This window comes from Peromyscus maniculatus, chromosome 5 (genome assembly GCF_049852395.1).
Source record: "Peromyscus maniculatus bairdii isolate BWxNUB_F1_BW_parent chromosome 5, HU_Pman_BW_mat_3.1, whole genome shotgun sequence".
Lineage (NCBI taxonomy): Eukaryota > Metazoa > Chordata > Mammalia > Rodentia > Cricetidae > Peromyscus > Peromyscus maniculatus.
The window spans coordinates 125964148-125980327 of NC_134856.1; the positions used below are offsets into that span (position 1 = coordinate 125964148).

A 16180-nucleotide genomic window follows, 5' to 3' on the forward strand; every position below is an offset into this window, starting at 1 on the left:
CTGTGAGCAGGGAAAGTTTTCTGAATCATGCTTCTGGGTTTCCAGTCATCCCCATCAGCTCTTAGGAGACAGGGAATAGTCTCAAAATGTGGAGGAACTTCTATCAAACAGGGACTTCTTTGTTGATTACTGTGTTTACCTAGTAACTACTTGCTTCTGGCATCTGTCCTGTTTATTAGGAGTAATTAAGCAAGACAGGGTGAGAGACCAGATTGTTGGCTTTGTCAGCTTTCTTTAAAAGGAATTGATTTTTATCAAATGTGCATCTTTGCCATTTTAGCAAGAGCTTTCAACTTTCAACAAGATCACCCATGTTATATTTATTTGCATAGCATCTTTCTCTGAAGAACACACAACACACTGTATACTCATGCAAAATACTTGAGCAAGTATTAGAAGGCAAATGAGGCAGGCAGCTGGTTTGTCGGGCACAGATGTGTTAGTAAGCCAGAGTATGTGAGAGTTTTAGATACTCCTTCATAGGTTGCCTTAAGCCTGCCCAGAATTCAATGTGTAGACAGAGCTCATGGGCAGTGCCATTCATGTTGGACTCCTGGGAGCTTTAAATGTGAATTTCCCCATGGAAATGTAGCTTTCCACTTCTCACATAATTGCGGTAAAAAACATTACTAAAGAAACTTCTCTCGCCTGTGTCTTTTTCACTCCTAGTTGGAAGGAAATCTTTCCCTTTCAAGAATGAAGTGACCTTCAATCAAAATATCAGGCTTAGGATTTACAGATTTTGTTTATTATGGTGTGAAAACACTTGTCCATAGAGCATTTAACTTTCAGAGTAAGTGTATACAAATCAATATATCAGTCTCTGTTCATTATGTAAAGCTATTTGTATCTGAGGACAATACCATTTCCTAATATGGCTTGCTGTGATGTATGCTTAAAGAAACTTGTCCAATTATTTCTTTTAATTGGGGACAGTTTGTAGTGAACTTCTATACATTGATGCCTTTCTGTCTCATGCTCATAGAATGTGAAGTGTTGTTTTTTTTAAACCTCCCTTTCCCTTCTATCCCTTTCTTTTGAAAATCTTACAAATTAAGACAAAAGATAATTACTTGGAGGAATAAAACTGGCAGGTTCCCACGACACTTAAAATTAATGAGCTGTCAAGCACAAACTATACCTTGTCCTTTGCTTCGTCTTTTCCCAATCATTCCCTCCCCTTTTCTCTCCATTTAACACACGATGTGACTTTTTGGTTGTGTTTGCTGTTCGGGTATATTGCTCTATAAAATAGCGGGATCATTACAGCAAGATTCATTTGAAAAGCATCTTTTGTTTGCAAATCACAGTTTGTTTCATTCCTCTTTCCTGGGACATCTTATTAAAATACTCCTTAGCAGGCACACTGCTGCAATTTGCAGAGCAGCTGCTTTGTTCAACTGCATTGATGGCACTGGCCTCCCTCACCACCCGCTGCAGCCAGTATTGCACAGCTCAGCTCTGGTTCCAGGTCTTTGCTTTCCAGCCTTTTCCTGGGAAGGAGGATTAGTAGTTGAAAGTCCTCCAAGTCTATTCCATTGGAACCAGAGGGTTGTGCCTTTCCCTTTCAGATACAGGCAGTGCTGGTGAAGGATCTTCCTTTTTTAGGTCAGGGGGACATGCAGTCCACAGGTTAGAACTGGTTGCTGGCATGATTCCTTTGCAAAAGAGTGTTATATTCCTAGTTTAGGTTTTGTGCCACGAACAGTTAACTTATTTCTCCAAACTCATTTTCTCCCTGAATTGTCACTGCAGTAGGAACTAAGGAATCCTGTCACTCCCTGTTTACAGGAGAAGATGAAGGCCTGGATGTGTGACATGCTAGGCAGTTTTGATACTAGGGGCAAATTGAGTAGCATCTGGGGACAAGGGGTAGCTGTGTTAAGTTTCATCCAGATCCTGTGGAAGGTATACTGGGATGGGGGGTAGAGGGTACTTGGAAAATGTGGCCTACTTAATGAACCCCAGTGGTCACAGGTTCTGATGGGTCTTGCTCAGGCCAACTGCCCTCTACCTGCAATTAAAGATAGGAGGCTAGAGCACTCCTCCTGGTCAGGATATGGTGATGCAGTTTCCTGAGATAGTCCCTTTAACTCTTCAGTAGCTGTCTGCAGGAACATCTGTTATCCTCGGTCTACAAATGAGAAAACCTAGGATCAAGTCGCTTACCCAGTAATAAATATCAGAGCCAAGAATTGCACTTCAAATACTACTACTATTCTATGATAAATCGAGAGAATATCTTTGCTTCACTGTCTTTTAAACTAAAACAGATAGCTATAAAACTAGTCCTTAAAAGCAAGGTATACTGTGAATTGTTTGGAAATAAATAAGAAAGCAGTTCAGGGTATTGGAGCTACCTCCTGTGTTGTGAATAAAGGAGCTGTGTTCTTTGCTTTACGAAATTAGTAAACAGTCAAGAGTTGCCTGGATTCATGTACCTTCGTGATTTTTGGTCACATTTAAGTATGCCTACTCCTAAGTATGCTCTTCATTTGTTTCAGGCAGGCACCGGCTGCAAATGTGGGAGTGTGATGGATGGTTTCTGACAGTGGCTAGTTACTTACACTTGGAGGCAGTGCAACCATTCTAGCTGCTCCATTGCCCCCACATCTAGTAGAGAAGAAATGAGACACCATCTTTATTTCAGTATCTAAAATTTGTTTTAAATATATAATTGCTGGTCCTGGAAGAACCCTTGAGATTGCTGCTCACAGTTAATCCAGATAGGGAAGATGTGCTATGCAAAAGAAGATTTACCTTTAAGCAATTAAATGAGGAAAATGGCTTAGAAGAAAATTCAGATTACTGTAATTTTGAAAATATCGTGTTCTAAGGAGAGCTGTTTGTGAGAACATGACTTCAGTTAATAGTGCTGAATTCTGTACCCATAGAAAGAAGATCCAAAGGGAATGTTCTCACAAAGACAGTACATATGTTGGGGGATATTGAACATGTTCATTAGCCTAACCTAACATTTTATAGATCTGTGTATCTTATCATGTAATACCATAAACATAATGTTTATGTTATATGAGGAGGGAAAAAATAGAGGGTTGAGATGAAGCAATCTCCAATATTTGTGGGAGGGAGAGCTTTCTAAACATGAAGGCAAAGAAACTCAACATTTTAAAAGCAAAGTTAGCACATATGCTTTTAAGGTGGGCATCTGAGTTTGAGGTCAGCCTATATCAATGTTATTCTAAAAGAAACAGAAATGGTACCTGGAAAAGTAACATTGTTATTTCCTAGGTTTACAAGGGGACTGTGTTGTGGAAAACCCCCATGTAAACAAAATGTTATTATTAGGAAAAAAGTACACTGGCTGCACCTGACCTACTGACCATAGGAGCTTAACATCAATATCCCTTAGTGCTGAAATGCTGGCAGATTGCTAGGATGATCATCACTCCCAGCATCACCAGACAAGACTGGATAGTACATCACTAACCTAGGAAAGACCCAAATTCAATATTCAAAGTGCATTTGCTACTGTGAATACAACTTGCTTTTTATAGTACCATAAAATCAGTTAAGGTAAGTGAAGCCACTAATGTCAGAGACGATGTCACATTCCAAGACCAAGACCAGCCAAAGATAACAAGAACCCCTGAATGAAATTTAAAGGCACACACACGCTTAGAGACTACCGTGCAGCTGGATGGGTAAGGGATGCAGTGGCTTTTATGACCTCTCAATGAATTGAATAGGGGGTGAGCTGAAGTCCTAAGCCAGGCCTGTTCACTACTAAATCCAGAGCCAGCAACCGATATTAAAGACTACTAGGATTGTTTCCTGCTTAGAATTACCTGATTTAAGTTATTAGTTATCTATCCTCTTAGTAGTCATTTTGGACATAAAAATATGTAACCTAATATGCTTCCAACTATCAGGTAAAATCTTTAGAATCATTAATCTGCTTCCTGCACTCCAAAAGCTAAGAATGTTATGAGCTAGCCCTTGGATTCTAGAGATGTCTTTTTTGCTTTGTTGTAAAATGTAAAACGTCATCAGCAATGTGCTGGTAGGACTCTTTTTCTTACTGTATAGCTAGCCCCGGGTGGCTTGGGAGATCACTATGTAAACCAGGCTGGTCTTGAACTCAGAGATCTACCTTCCTCTGCCTCCCACGTGCTGGAACTGAAAGGTACAACCCCCACCTCGGACTGTCTTTTGTTTTGTAATTAAGGTCGTTGTAACAGGTTTGTACCAGTAGAGGGTCTCCTGTAGTAAAGACCCCATCAAGGAGCTAAACACACAGTAGCTAGCTCTTCCTCCACCAGTCGCTCACACTGCCAAAACACAAGCACCCCTCCTGCCCACCTGGAGGAGAACCCCATTTTTCATACAGACAGCTAGAGTGGTGAGCCTCCAATGCTTGCTGTCACCTGCACAAGAAAGAACACTTTAAATGACTTCTACCTTCTAGGTTGTCCCTGGAACTGGATGTGTGGACTAGGTTGGCCTCAAACTCAGATGCCCACCTGTAGTGGTATTTGCTCCACCTTGAGTTTAAGGCTCAAAGGAGGCGGTACTTCCAGCTGTTGTACATGACCTCTGCCCCTTTTCTCCCTGCTCCTGCCTGTGAGGTGGATTCACTGCTTCTGCTTCTTCTCCAGTCTGTAACCATGAATGTATTTCCTCAATTTATATCTTAGTAAATTCTGTTACCCACTTGATTCATTCACCCGCCTTAAAAGTGTATGTGCTAACTTTGCTTTTAAAATGTTGAGTTTTTAATCAGCTTCATTTCCTTTCAAATTCTCTTTGGGTGTTGGCCATTTCTCTGGAGAAGGCTTGACTACTTAAACCATGGATGGTTTCTCCACTCACTTTCCCTCTTTTCCTTTTCTAGTCTTCAATGGCTCCAACAGGTCAACACGGGAGAAAGAACCCGCTCAAAAACACAAAAGCAAAGAGACCACTCCAGCAAAGGAGAAGCACATCGACCACAGGGCAGATAGCCGAAGGGAGCCGGCTTCAGTGGCCCAGCCCACAGCCACCCCCTCTGCAGGCTCCTTGGCCAAGGGGCTTCCTGCCAACCACCAACCTCCCCCTCCGCATCGGTCGGCTCAGGACTTACGGAAACAGGTAACCCTCCATGTGAGTAGCTTTCTCGTGTGCCAGAGAATGCCCAGTTCACCCATCAAAGTGAAATCAGGCAAAAGAGGCTAGAAAAGTAGGACTTGTCACACAAGTGGGACAGGGATAGTTTCCAGATAGGATTTCCCCTTTCCTCCTGCACACCTTGAACTCACACACTATGATTGATACATAGTAGGATATTGGCGTTCGTGGGGAGTAGAGACACGTAGCATGTATTCTTAATATTCCCTTTATACAAGTGCTCCACCAGCTACAGAGTGTGGGAACACCCACCATCTTCCTCATTTTCATTTGAGAACCATGAGTTGGGTGTTCAACTAAGCCTATAGATGGCACAAGCTTGTCTGGAATAATTGTGGTCTATTTTCTGGTTTGCTTTTGTTTTAATTTTTGTTATTAGGATTTCCATTTAGTACATTTAAGTATTGGTATTTGTATGCTGGTGTGCAGAACAGCTTTCCTGTGGAGGTGAGAGGACAGCATTTGGTAGTTGATTCTCTCCATATGTGTCTGAGGGATTGAGCTCAGGTCATCAGGCTTGGATGCCAGCACCTTTACCTGTTGAGCCACCTCTCCGGCTCTCTTGTTCTCTGCCAGGGCTTGCAGTAGCTGTCCTGAGTAGGCAGGCACACAGCTGAACCACCTAAATAGGATGAGTGTGTTTGGCTGTCAAGGGTCTATAGTAAGCAGTATACTGTGCCCCCCTCCCCCAAATAACAAAATTCCCTTGGGGTAACTCTTAAGATCTGTAGGATAGACCATTGCTGTTATATGGAAATTTTCCTGTCCATATTTTTTTTCAAAGCTCTGGGAGGCAGGGAGTATGATTATACACGCAGATCCATTGAGGCACTTAGGAAGAGCTGGGCTAGCTGATAACAAACCATCCACCCTTCATGTTTCTGACCATGGTAGGGTTGATAAGTCCTAGGGGACCACAGACCATTGATGTAAGCCTTTCCTAGGAATCTTGGCAGAATTGCAATTTCTCCAGGACTATGATTTCTGAAGATGGGTTCATAGGTTAGTAAGGAGACAGGACAAAAGAGATTTCCTTACAGGCAGTATTCCAAAATGTGGTCTTAGTAACTAGTTCAGAGTTTTTGTTCATGAATGTGAATGAGTATATTCATTTATAGAGCTGCATAGGTTTATACAAGTAAGAGCACGTGCGAGCACATAATGCACACGTACACGCACATGCACAGCATTTTGTCTTGATTTTTACTTTTCAAGCTTTTAGGTTTTCATTTGAGGTGGTGAAGTCACACATGGTCGCCATTTACGTCTCTGTTTTATAGAGACCCCATTCTTCTAAGTCAGTGGTTCTCAACCTGTGAGTTGTGACCCTATTTGGAGTCATCTATCAAATATCCTATATATCAGATATCTATGATTCATATCATTTGCAAAATTACAGTTATGAAATAAAAACAAATTTTATGATTGGGGGCCACCACAACATGAAGAGCCATTGTCTTTTGAGAGAAGCAAGTAATTTTAGCATGTCAGTGCTAAAATTTTCGTTTCTGAAACAAAGATGTCATCTTTTCCCAGAGAATGGCCACTGAGTGATTATGGAATTGCTCTCTGTCGGTAGCTGGGGCTGCCTCCCAAATGCTGGACCCTGATTTTTCAGTTCCCTAAGGCACAAAGCACAGGGTGGGTTTGCAGCTTTAGTTTGTGTCGGTGTTCACCATCTCCATCCATCCCACTACTGTTGATTTGACTGGTGCGGAGCTGAGCTGAGTTCCAGATGTTTCTGCTTATGAAACACCATGAAAAAAGGACTTAGAGACAGATATGGCTGAAGCCTATCTATTTCCCGGGACAGGCTGGGGTTTTATGCATCTTCTGGACATCTCTGCACCCATCCTTTTTTCCATCTGAGTGTACTCCTCAAGTTGAACACTATTTAGTCCAGATGAGCTGAGATTAGATGGGGACTGACTACATGTAGACCAGATATGCTTTCTTTTGAAGCGGGCACGTGATGTATTATTTCCTTGTCTGCCCGTGGTGGAATTTTTACACTAATACATAAAACAGGTCATCTTCTTAAAAATTTAATATTTAATTTTATGTGAATTTGTGTTTTACTTGCATATAAGTCTGTGTGAGTGTGTCGGACTCTATGGAACTGCAGGTACAGACAGTTGTGAGCTGCCATGTGGGTGCTGGGAATTGAACCCAGGTCCTCTGGAAGAGTAGCAAGTAGTCTTAACCACTGAGCCATCTCTCCAGTCCCCAACACAGGTCATATTAAAACTAGCTGTGTTGAGTCACATCTCCAAATTATCTGACTCTGTCCCAAAGATTCACGAGGCTTGCATTTAATCAAGTGATACATGGCTTGCATTCACCTAGGATCTTTGCCACTCAGTCAAAGCTCTTCTGTGGCACTCCATAAGTTAGCATAATTAGTCTAGGTGGGTAGAAGCTTGGAGGAGAAGAAAGAACAAGTACCTTTTGGTTGTCTTTGCTCACTGTTCCATGTTGGGCACATACTACCTGATCCACATATGGTCTAGAATGTTGAAGGAAGGCTTTCTTAGTGAATGGTCTGTTGCTGGGACAATAGACACCATGTATCTCTTCTCTTATAAAAGAAAGCATTTAATTGGGGGCTTGCTTATAGCTTCAGAGGTTTAGTCCATCATCATCACGGCAGGGAGCATGGTGGCTGACAGGCAGGCAGGCACTTGGTGCTGGGGACTTAACTGAGAGCCGTATCCTGTTCCTCTGGCAGCCAGAAGATAGAATGGCACTGGGCCTGCTCTGGGCTTTTGATACTTCACAACCCACCCCATTGACACACCTACTCCAACAAAGTCACACCTCCTAATCCTCAAAAGGCTACCAATTGGGAATAAAACATTCACATGGGTATGAGCCTGTGGGGCCATTTTCAGTCAGACCACCACAGAGGCCACAGTAAAGTGAGCTGCTGGAACTTGAGTGCTGCCAGTCTTGGCTTTTCTTGGTTTGGACCCTGCAGATATGGGGGAGTCTTTCCTACCTCCAGAGTCAGTCAGATGTAATTACATAGGCCTTCAAGTTCTAACTTTCTTATGACCCTGATCTCTACTGTGCCTTTGAGATGTGATCTTTGCTTTCCTGGTGCTTAATGGTTGATCATCAGATCTTGTTAGTTGAGTGCTCTGAAAATGTGGTAATAAAAAAGCAAATTGTAGATCCCTTTATAATTGCTCAATATAAATTACTAGACTCAAATGCCTGAAGGATACTCTGACCTCTAACTTTAGATTTGAATGTAGGAAATGTGTGTGGGTGGGCTGTGATTTACAAGGGGTGCTGCTGGCAGCAGCTTTGTTCTCTTGTTCTCATGGGTCCTGGGACGGACACTGTTCTAAGCACTCTCCTTGTACTAAGGGGTAATGGCAGATGGTGTAGTGTTTGGGCTTCAAGGCCCTGGATCCTGACATTACCATACATACATGAACATGAACTTCTCTTTTGCATTTTACTTAGAATGCAGAGTCTGTAGCCTCAACTCCACTCTAATCTCTAGAACTGGCTGAGTTTGTGGTATATGTTTAGCATCTGTTATTCTGAAATAAGGCTTCCATTTAAACACAGTAACAGATGCCAGCTGTTGTGAGATTACCAAATTAATTATTGGGGCTATCAGGAGAGAGATTTATTTTTTTTTTATTTTTTTTTAATTTTGAGATGGGGTCTCACTGCATAGCTCAAACTATCCTTGAAAGTGTGACAAGCCTCCTGACTCAGCCCTCTGAATGCTGACATGACCTGGCTCCTTAGAAAGGGTTTTGAAACACTAGCTTTCCAAGAGAGTCAGTGAAGTTCCTTGTTGTATGTGGTCAATAGTCTGGGATATGAATTACTGGGCCATACCAAATAAGTTTTACTCTGAGGTTAATCTGTAATATTGACAAGGATGTTACAGGTCTTCTTGGGCAGCCACCAGACACTTTTGGAAGGATATATGACATGCTTAGTCACAAGAAGCCTCTTGTGTAAGTGTATAGAAGTGAAATGACCTTGTCCCATAAGATCCATAGAGGCCAAAGGATTCAGAACCTAAATTTAGTAAAATTAGGAAAATCAAAGGAATAAGCTCTACAGAATGAAATCATAGTGTCTTAGTTAGGGTTTCTATTCCTGTGAAGAGACACCATGTTGACGGCAACTCCATTTGACTGGGCTGGCTTACAAGTCATTGGGTTAGTCCGTGGCGGAAAGCATGGTGGTAGTCAGGCAGGCATGGTGCTGAGAGATCCTGCAGGTAGCAGGAAGACAGAATGAGTCACTGAGCCTGGCTTGAAACCTCAAAGCTCATCCTCTGTGACGACACTTCCTCCAACAAGGCCTCATCTCCTCTACACACCTCCAATAACGCCACTTCAAGAGTTTTTGTGGGCAGTTCTTATTCGGCCTCTGTGGGTGCTGCAAGGAGGTTTTGCTGGCTCTGCTTCTCCTGAGGCCGTGTGCACTGTTTTTAGCTTCTGTTTCCATGTCGCCTGTGTTGTCGGATCTGTCTGCAGACCCGGGTCTTCCTGCTTCTCCTTTCTGAAGTAGCTCTGCAGTTTTAATCACCCCACTTCCATCTGGGCTCCTGGTCAAGCTCACTCGATCCCTCTGGTGGGGAATAAGTAAGAGTGACGATAATGGCCCTGGGTAAACAAGGACTGTATTTTAATAATCTTGGTCCACCACAACAGTTTTAGGTAGTCATTCCCAAGCATCTATTTTCTCTTCTGCCTTGTAAGTACAAGTCCTTCCTGTTTATTTAAGGACTGGGTAGCGATGGGATGGGGATCCCTGTTAGTTTAAAAAAAAAAAAAAAAAAACACTAGACGAGGAATACTTAAAATCCTGGGTTTTTATCTCCTTCAATTTTTCTTCCTTTTTATATTTCTGGAGATGCTGCAAGTACTAGGTCAGTTAGATATTACTTGATAGCGCCTTAGCTGCTTGTTAAATCAGTGGAGAAAAGGCCCAAAATAACCCTTATGCAAATACTTTCTGGCTCTCTGTGGTCTCAGAAGATAGAGGTGACAGGTGGGTGACTGTGAGCCTAGAAGAAGTCACAGACGCCAGAGCTGGGTTAGGAATGGCACGTTATTTCCAGAATCTCCACCAGAACCCAAGTGTAGAAAGTGTAGAAAGGTTTTCATTTTTATGTTGTACATTGTAGGAACCAGCAAATTGGGGCACATTCCCTTGCATGTGCACTACCTTAGGGTCTGCAGCTGTGACTTGTGGTTTTTCTTGCCACATGTTATTTACATGACGAAGGTAGTCTGTTGACCTGAAAGCCAACTGTACTGTAGTGATCTGAGGCTGGGAGAGCATCACTTGTATTGTAGCACCTCATTTCTTTTTCTTCCTCCCTCCCTCCCTTCCTCCCCCCCCTCCCCTCCCCTCCCCTCCCCTCCCTTCCTTTGGTGGTATGATTAAATGTTGGTTTCTGAACAGTGAGCATGTGCTGTAAAGGAGGTGTCTTTGTGTTCAGTTGATTGGTTCCAAGCCTTTTCAGTAGAAGGGACCATTTCAACTTGTCAAATTTTATGTATAACAAGCTTGTGGGATGGCGTGGTTGCTCATTTAGCTTGCTAGCTGTGTTGTGGCCATCACTGGAAAACTTTCCTATGAGGGGACAGGGTTACAGTTGAGGACTCTTGATAAAGTTTACTTCTTTCTATACATTAGAATTCATTGTTCTGGTCAAGGAGACAGACATAGCTTAGTCTTTTCTTGACAGGAAAGCATTGTATTTGAGTGGATTATACTTAAGATAACTTAAAAAAAGCAAGTGAAGCAGATTTGCATCAAGATATACCTTGCCAATCCTCTAGTGGTTCATTTTGCTAACATCCCTCAAGAGTGTGGTGTTTTGCGATGGAAGATAGTGATACAGAATTGTAGCACATTGATTGTTGACGTCATCTGGCAAGGAGCCCAGGTGCCTCTAGAAGCCAGAGGGTTAGTCCTAAGGACTGATCTTCACCCTGATGTGCTGTGGACCACAAGGAACTTTGGTTTCATGTCACTCCCTCTGATAGGGTTGGGGACAGGCTGGGTTAGAGGGCTTGCAGGGACGTTGCACCATCTAGGTCTTTTGCATATGGATTTTTGTGTGTGTATGTCCTTAAGGATTCAGTGTGTGCCTGGTGGCTGTGGAAGCTGTATTCATCATTAAAGGTGATCACACTGATCTAGGGGAGTTTTCAGGGTTTACAAGCTAGAGAAACACTGACTCGATGCCAGTATATATCTGGAGCTGGACTTTTGACAGAAAGCCTCCCATCTTCAGGAAGAGAGTAGCCATATTGGATTGCTTGTGTAAGGGTGAACTGGGCCTAGGGCTGCGACAGGGGATATCAAAGCCCGTAGCATGTATTCCTCTACCATCTCCATTGCATATAGCACCATTCCAGAGATCTTCCTTGCCCACCATCTGTATCTAACTACCTATCTCTTGGTGTCCTTGCTGGAGATATAAATCAACTAAATATAGCATTTAATACTTACTAATTGTCTTAATGGTTTTCTTCATTTGGGAGTTTAATCAGTAGGTTCATTTGATAGAACCAAGGTATACTAAAGAGAGGTATTTCCTTACTACTTTCTTCATGTTACTAGAACCTTGTCGAGCTCATCCCTGGTTTTCATGTCTGTCTGTGTCTCTGTGTTGTGTATAGGCTAGAGGACAAACCCAAGCTGCCTCCCCCAAGCTGCCTCTCGAGCTGTCTATCTTGTTATCTGAAACAGGGTATTTGGCTGATTCTAGGCTCACAGATTCACCTCTAGGGTGACTGGCCAGCAAGACCCTGGGATCTGTCTGTCTCTGCCTCCCCTGTACCGGGGATTAAAGTGTGTGTTACCATGCTTAGCTGTTTTCATGTATGCTGGAGAATTGAACTCAGTGCTTCATGCCTACATTGCAATCATTTATCAACTGAACTATCTTTCAGTCTTGTATTTTTGCATCTAATTCATTGGTGTCACACTGCCTCCCTCTCTTCTAAACTCATAACCAGTTTCCCACTTTATTCTAGAGCCCCTCTGTCAGTCATACTTACTTACAGGGTGGGTAGTGGGCTACTGTCCAGAATGTGCTGTTCATGGTGCTGCACACCTTTAATCTCAGCACTCTTGAGGCAATTCTGGTTCCCATAGTGGTTTTCTAGTCCAGTGGTAGCTATACAGTGATACCAAAATCCCACAATTCAGTTCTGAAGCCTCCCACATTTTGTCTCTCTCTAGAGGGCATGTGCTATCTCCCAAAGCTAGGGGAGCTCCATGACCAAGTATGAGTAGGCTCATAAGCCATGTCACATCAAGGATTTTTTTTTTATTGGACCACAGATAATTTTTGGCATTCATAGAAAACATCTCTATGTTGTGCGCCCCCCCCCCTCCAAACAACAACAACAAACTTGACCAAGACCTTGTTCAGCAGTTTTTCAGAGTGTGGTCCATAATAGACAGCCACAAAGCACCCCCAAATGTCTGGTTGGAATTCCAAAATCCATGGGCCTCATACCCACTGGAGGGGCTTTAGAGACTTTTGGGGGGGTAGGGCAGTGATCTATTTGGATAAATCAAGAACCTTTGCTTTCCATTACTGATTTGGATGTCTATCAGTTGTTCTATTTTCTTTATTCCACCAAAAGTTAACCATACTTGTTCCTAGGTTAGCCCTGGCTTATTACCCAGATCTCTTGTGGTGAGAGCAGGTTGGTCATGATCCAGCCTCATGGTGGTTCTTTAAGCTACCATTGGTGGCCTTGGCCTGACTACCTCACAAGCAAGCCAGGCTCCCCAGTTCAGCATTCTTCTGGAAAGAGGTCTGTGCTTTTTGTGATTGTGTTAGTTTTAGGCTCATTTGGAGGTCGTGGCAACAGCTCTAATATCCTGTGGTCCTTTTAAAATTCATGTTGTAGATGAAAGGAAAGGAGACACCCATGAGACTAAATGTCATGCCAAACCCACAGCTGTGCTATTTAAAGCCACCTACCCTGTAACTGATGAATCCGGTGCTTCAGTGTTCTTGTAGGCCTCTGGGATATGCTAGAACCATACTATTCCATTCTGTTTGAACGACTTGCCCCTTTTGTTTCACATAATTTTCCTTGGTTTTATTAGCTGGTATATGAACGACCAGTCTAGGATGTCTGCCTCTATTTACCCAGTCAACAGAAATCCAAATGGGGCTTACAAGGGGTGATAAAATAGGGACCATATGTGCAGAACGGGGGAGGGGTTAGGCTCGTCTGTCCTGCATCTAGTAAGACTGTCCATGTGTGGTAAGTCTCAGAGACAGTAAGAGATTGAGATGAGATGGCAGGTAGCTGCTGAGAGTTTGCAGCCATGCCTATGGGCTTGGCCTGTGATTTGGAGCCAAGGCATTTGGGTCCTGGTGTTTTCCTTCCATAGTATATGATTTTTGTTTTCGTTTTTTTCCAGTATCATAATTGGGTTTCATATTTTGTGTGTTGGCTACACAGTTATGTGAATCACACAAAGGATAGCAAACAGCCGTGTTTGGAACAGATATTTATGTAAAAAACTATTTTATATAGTTTTAGAAACTATTGATTACTTTTCTCAAATGAACAGGATCTTGCTATTACGGATTACAAGAAACTCGGCATAGGTTAGTTCTTGTATGGGGTATTCACTATGGACCCCAAGGTTTTCTGAAAGAGTCTCATGCAAAGAAGTGCTCGTATACAGACACATCCACGAATGCAGCAGGCCAGCCGACACAGTCTGGGGTAAGATGCTAGCTGTGTTGAGAAGATCCTCCTGCTAGTGTCACAGACTAATCCATGATGGGTTTTCTCCCTTGGTTGTCTGCTGTCCCCACTCTCTTCTGAGCCAAGTCTGTCACCGGCAACTGCAGTAGTCCTTTCTTACTGAGTCTGCCTGGGAACTCATTAATTCTTTCTCTTGTCCCTGCTTCTGCTGCCTCTGTAGGTGTCTAAGGTAAATGGAGTCACTCGAATGTCATCTCTGGGTGCAGGTACAACCAGTGCCAAAAAGATCCGAGAAGTCAGACCTTCACCATCCAAAACTGTGAAGTACACTGCCACAGTGACCAAGGGGACTGTCACATACACCAAAGCCAAGAGAGAACTGGTCAAGGAAACCAAACCCACCCACCACAAGCCCAGTTCAGCTGTCAACCATACAATCTCAGGGAAAACTGAAAGTAGCAATGCAAAAACCCGCAAACAGGTGCTATCCCTCGGGGGGGCGTCCACGTCCACCGGGCCCGCTGCCAGTGGCCTCAAGGCCAGCAGCAGGTTGAACCCAAAGTCATGCACTAAGGAGGTGGGGGGGCGGCAGCTGAGGGAGGGGCTGCGGAATTCCAAGAGGAGACTGGAAGAGGCACAGCAGGTGGATAAGCCGCAGTCACCCCCCAAGAAGATGAAAGGGGCAGCAGGCATTGCCGAAGCCCCTGGCAAAAAGGCCTCAGCGGCTTCAGCAGAGAAGTCTCTGCTGAATGGACACGTGAAGAAAGAAGTGCCCGAGCGAAGTTTGGAAAGGAATCGGCCGAAGCGGGCCACGGCTGGTAAGAACATGCCGGGCAAACAAGCACATGGCAAGGCAGAGGGCACCCCCTGTGAAAATCGTTCTACCTCGCAACCCGAGTCCTCGCACAAGCCGCATGATCCGCAGGGCAAGCCAGAGAAGGGGATCGGCAAGTCTGGGTGGACAGCGATGGACGAGATCCCTGTCCTCAGGCCCTCCGCCAAGGAATTCCATGACCCTCTCATCTACATTGAGTCAGTACGTGCTCAGGTGGAGAAGTACGGGATGTGTCGTGTGATTCCCCCTCCGGACTGGCGGCCAGAGTGCAAGCTCAACGATGAGATGCGCTTTGTCACGCAGATCCAGCACATCCATAAGCTGGGCCGGCGCTGGGGCCCCAATGTACAGCGGCTAGCCTGCATAAAAAAGCACCTCAGATCTCAGGGCATCACTATGGATGAACTCCCCCTCATAGGTAAGGCATGGGGTTGAGTGGCTCCCCCTAGCATGGGAGTAGGTGGACTTGTGAACCCATTGTCTTGCTCTAGTGGAACCCCTCTTCCCCTGGTCCTAGCTGCTTTCTGTAAGAAGTTTGGAATTGGTGGCCCATAGACCAGGGGGCTTCCTCTTGGTGCTAGATCCTAGGCCCCCTGCTGGGCTGTCTTTTACTGCTGGCATTGAGGAGTGTCCAGGGATGGCCTGAGGACTTCAGGCTGCTGCAACAAAGGGCCATGGACCGGTGCCTTCAAAACCAGAACTGTTTTCTAATTCTGCGTGCTGGCAGGGTTGGTTTCTGCCAGTGTCTTTCTGCGGCTTGTAGTGGGCCACCTGCACCTTACGTCTTCTCAGTGTTTCCTGTCTCTGTCTGAATATCTCCTTAAATATCTTCCATGAGGAGGTGGGAAGTCCTGCCTGGGTGACCTTATTTTAACAATACCATTACATTGTGGGGCTTCAGGGTTTTGTACTTTAATATGCCAACTTGGGTGGCCTTATAATGCAACCTACAACCCTCTTGTAAACTCCATGCCATTTTTGCATCCCTCTTATCTTCATCTGTCTATCTCCTCTACTCCCCCCCCCCCCTTTTTTTTTTCCTTCAGTTTCTTTGGTGAGCGAAATGGACCTTCTCTCAACATAAGGGACTGTCTTCCATTTCTTTGGAGGGCTGGTTTAGTTTGGCTAGCACTGGAGAGGTCACCCCAAGAACTGCTGCTGTGGGTGCATGTCTTGGAAAGCTGAATGTCTTTCCTGCAGCAGGGTACAGGGTAGGCATGCCTCCTTTTGCCTTCTGTCCCCCCATGTGACTCCTCCCCCTCTGTTGGTCCTGGTACTCCAGGATGGACTTCTCCAGTGAAGGCCAAGTGACTTGTACTAAGGGGCCAGTCCTTCAAGGCAGATAGCAGCGCTGCCCACTACCCCTCCCGGTTGTCTTCAGCTCTTGTGAAGAAGCAATGCCATGTCTGTGGTTGGGAGGTCTGGAGTGGCTCCCCTGAGGTCACCCCAGAGACAAGAGTGTGGTTAAGCAGGTAGAGATTTCCTAGTT

General features: G+C 44.3%; 1 protein-coding gene across 14 annotated transcripts in view; it reads left to right on the forward strand.

The window, feature by feature from the left end:
* Jarid2 (jumonji and AT-rich interaction domain containing 2) overlaps positions 1-16180 on the forward strand; it is a 193096-nt gene that overhangs the window by 159631 nt on the left and 17285 nt on the right. For 8 of the 14 annotated variants that reach the window (XM_076573248.1, XM_076573244.1, XM_076573245.1 and 5 more), the window contains 2 exons: positions 4856-5103; positions 14077-15109. In XM_076573248.1, coding sequence (XP_076429363.1) covers positions 4856-5103; positions 14077-15109 — 1281 coding nt within the window. The remainder of the gene's footprint in view (positions 1-4855; positions 5104-14076; positions 15110-16180) is intronic. The other 6 variants (XM_076573251.1, XM_015991119.3, XM_006972827.4 and 3 more) reach the window with 1 other exon arrangement.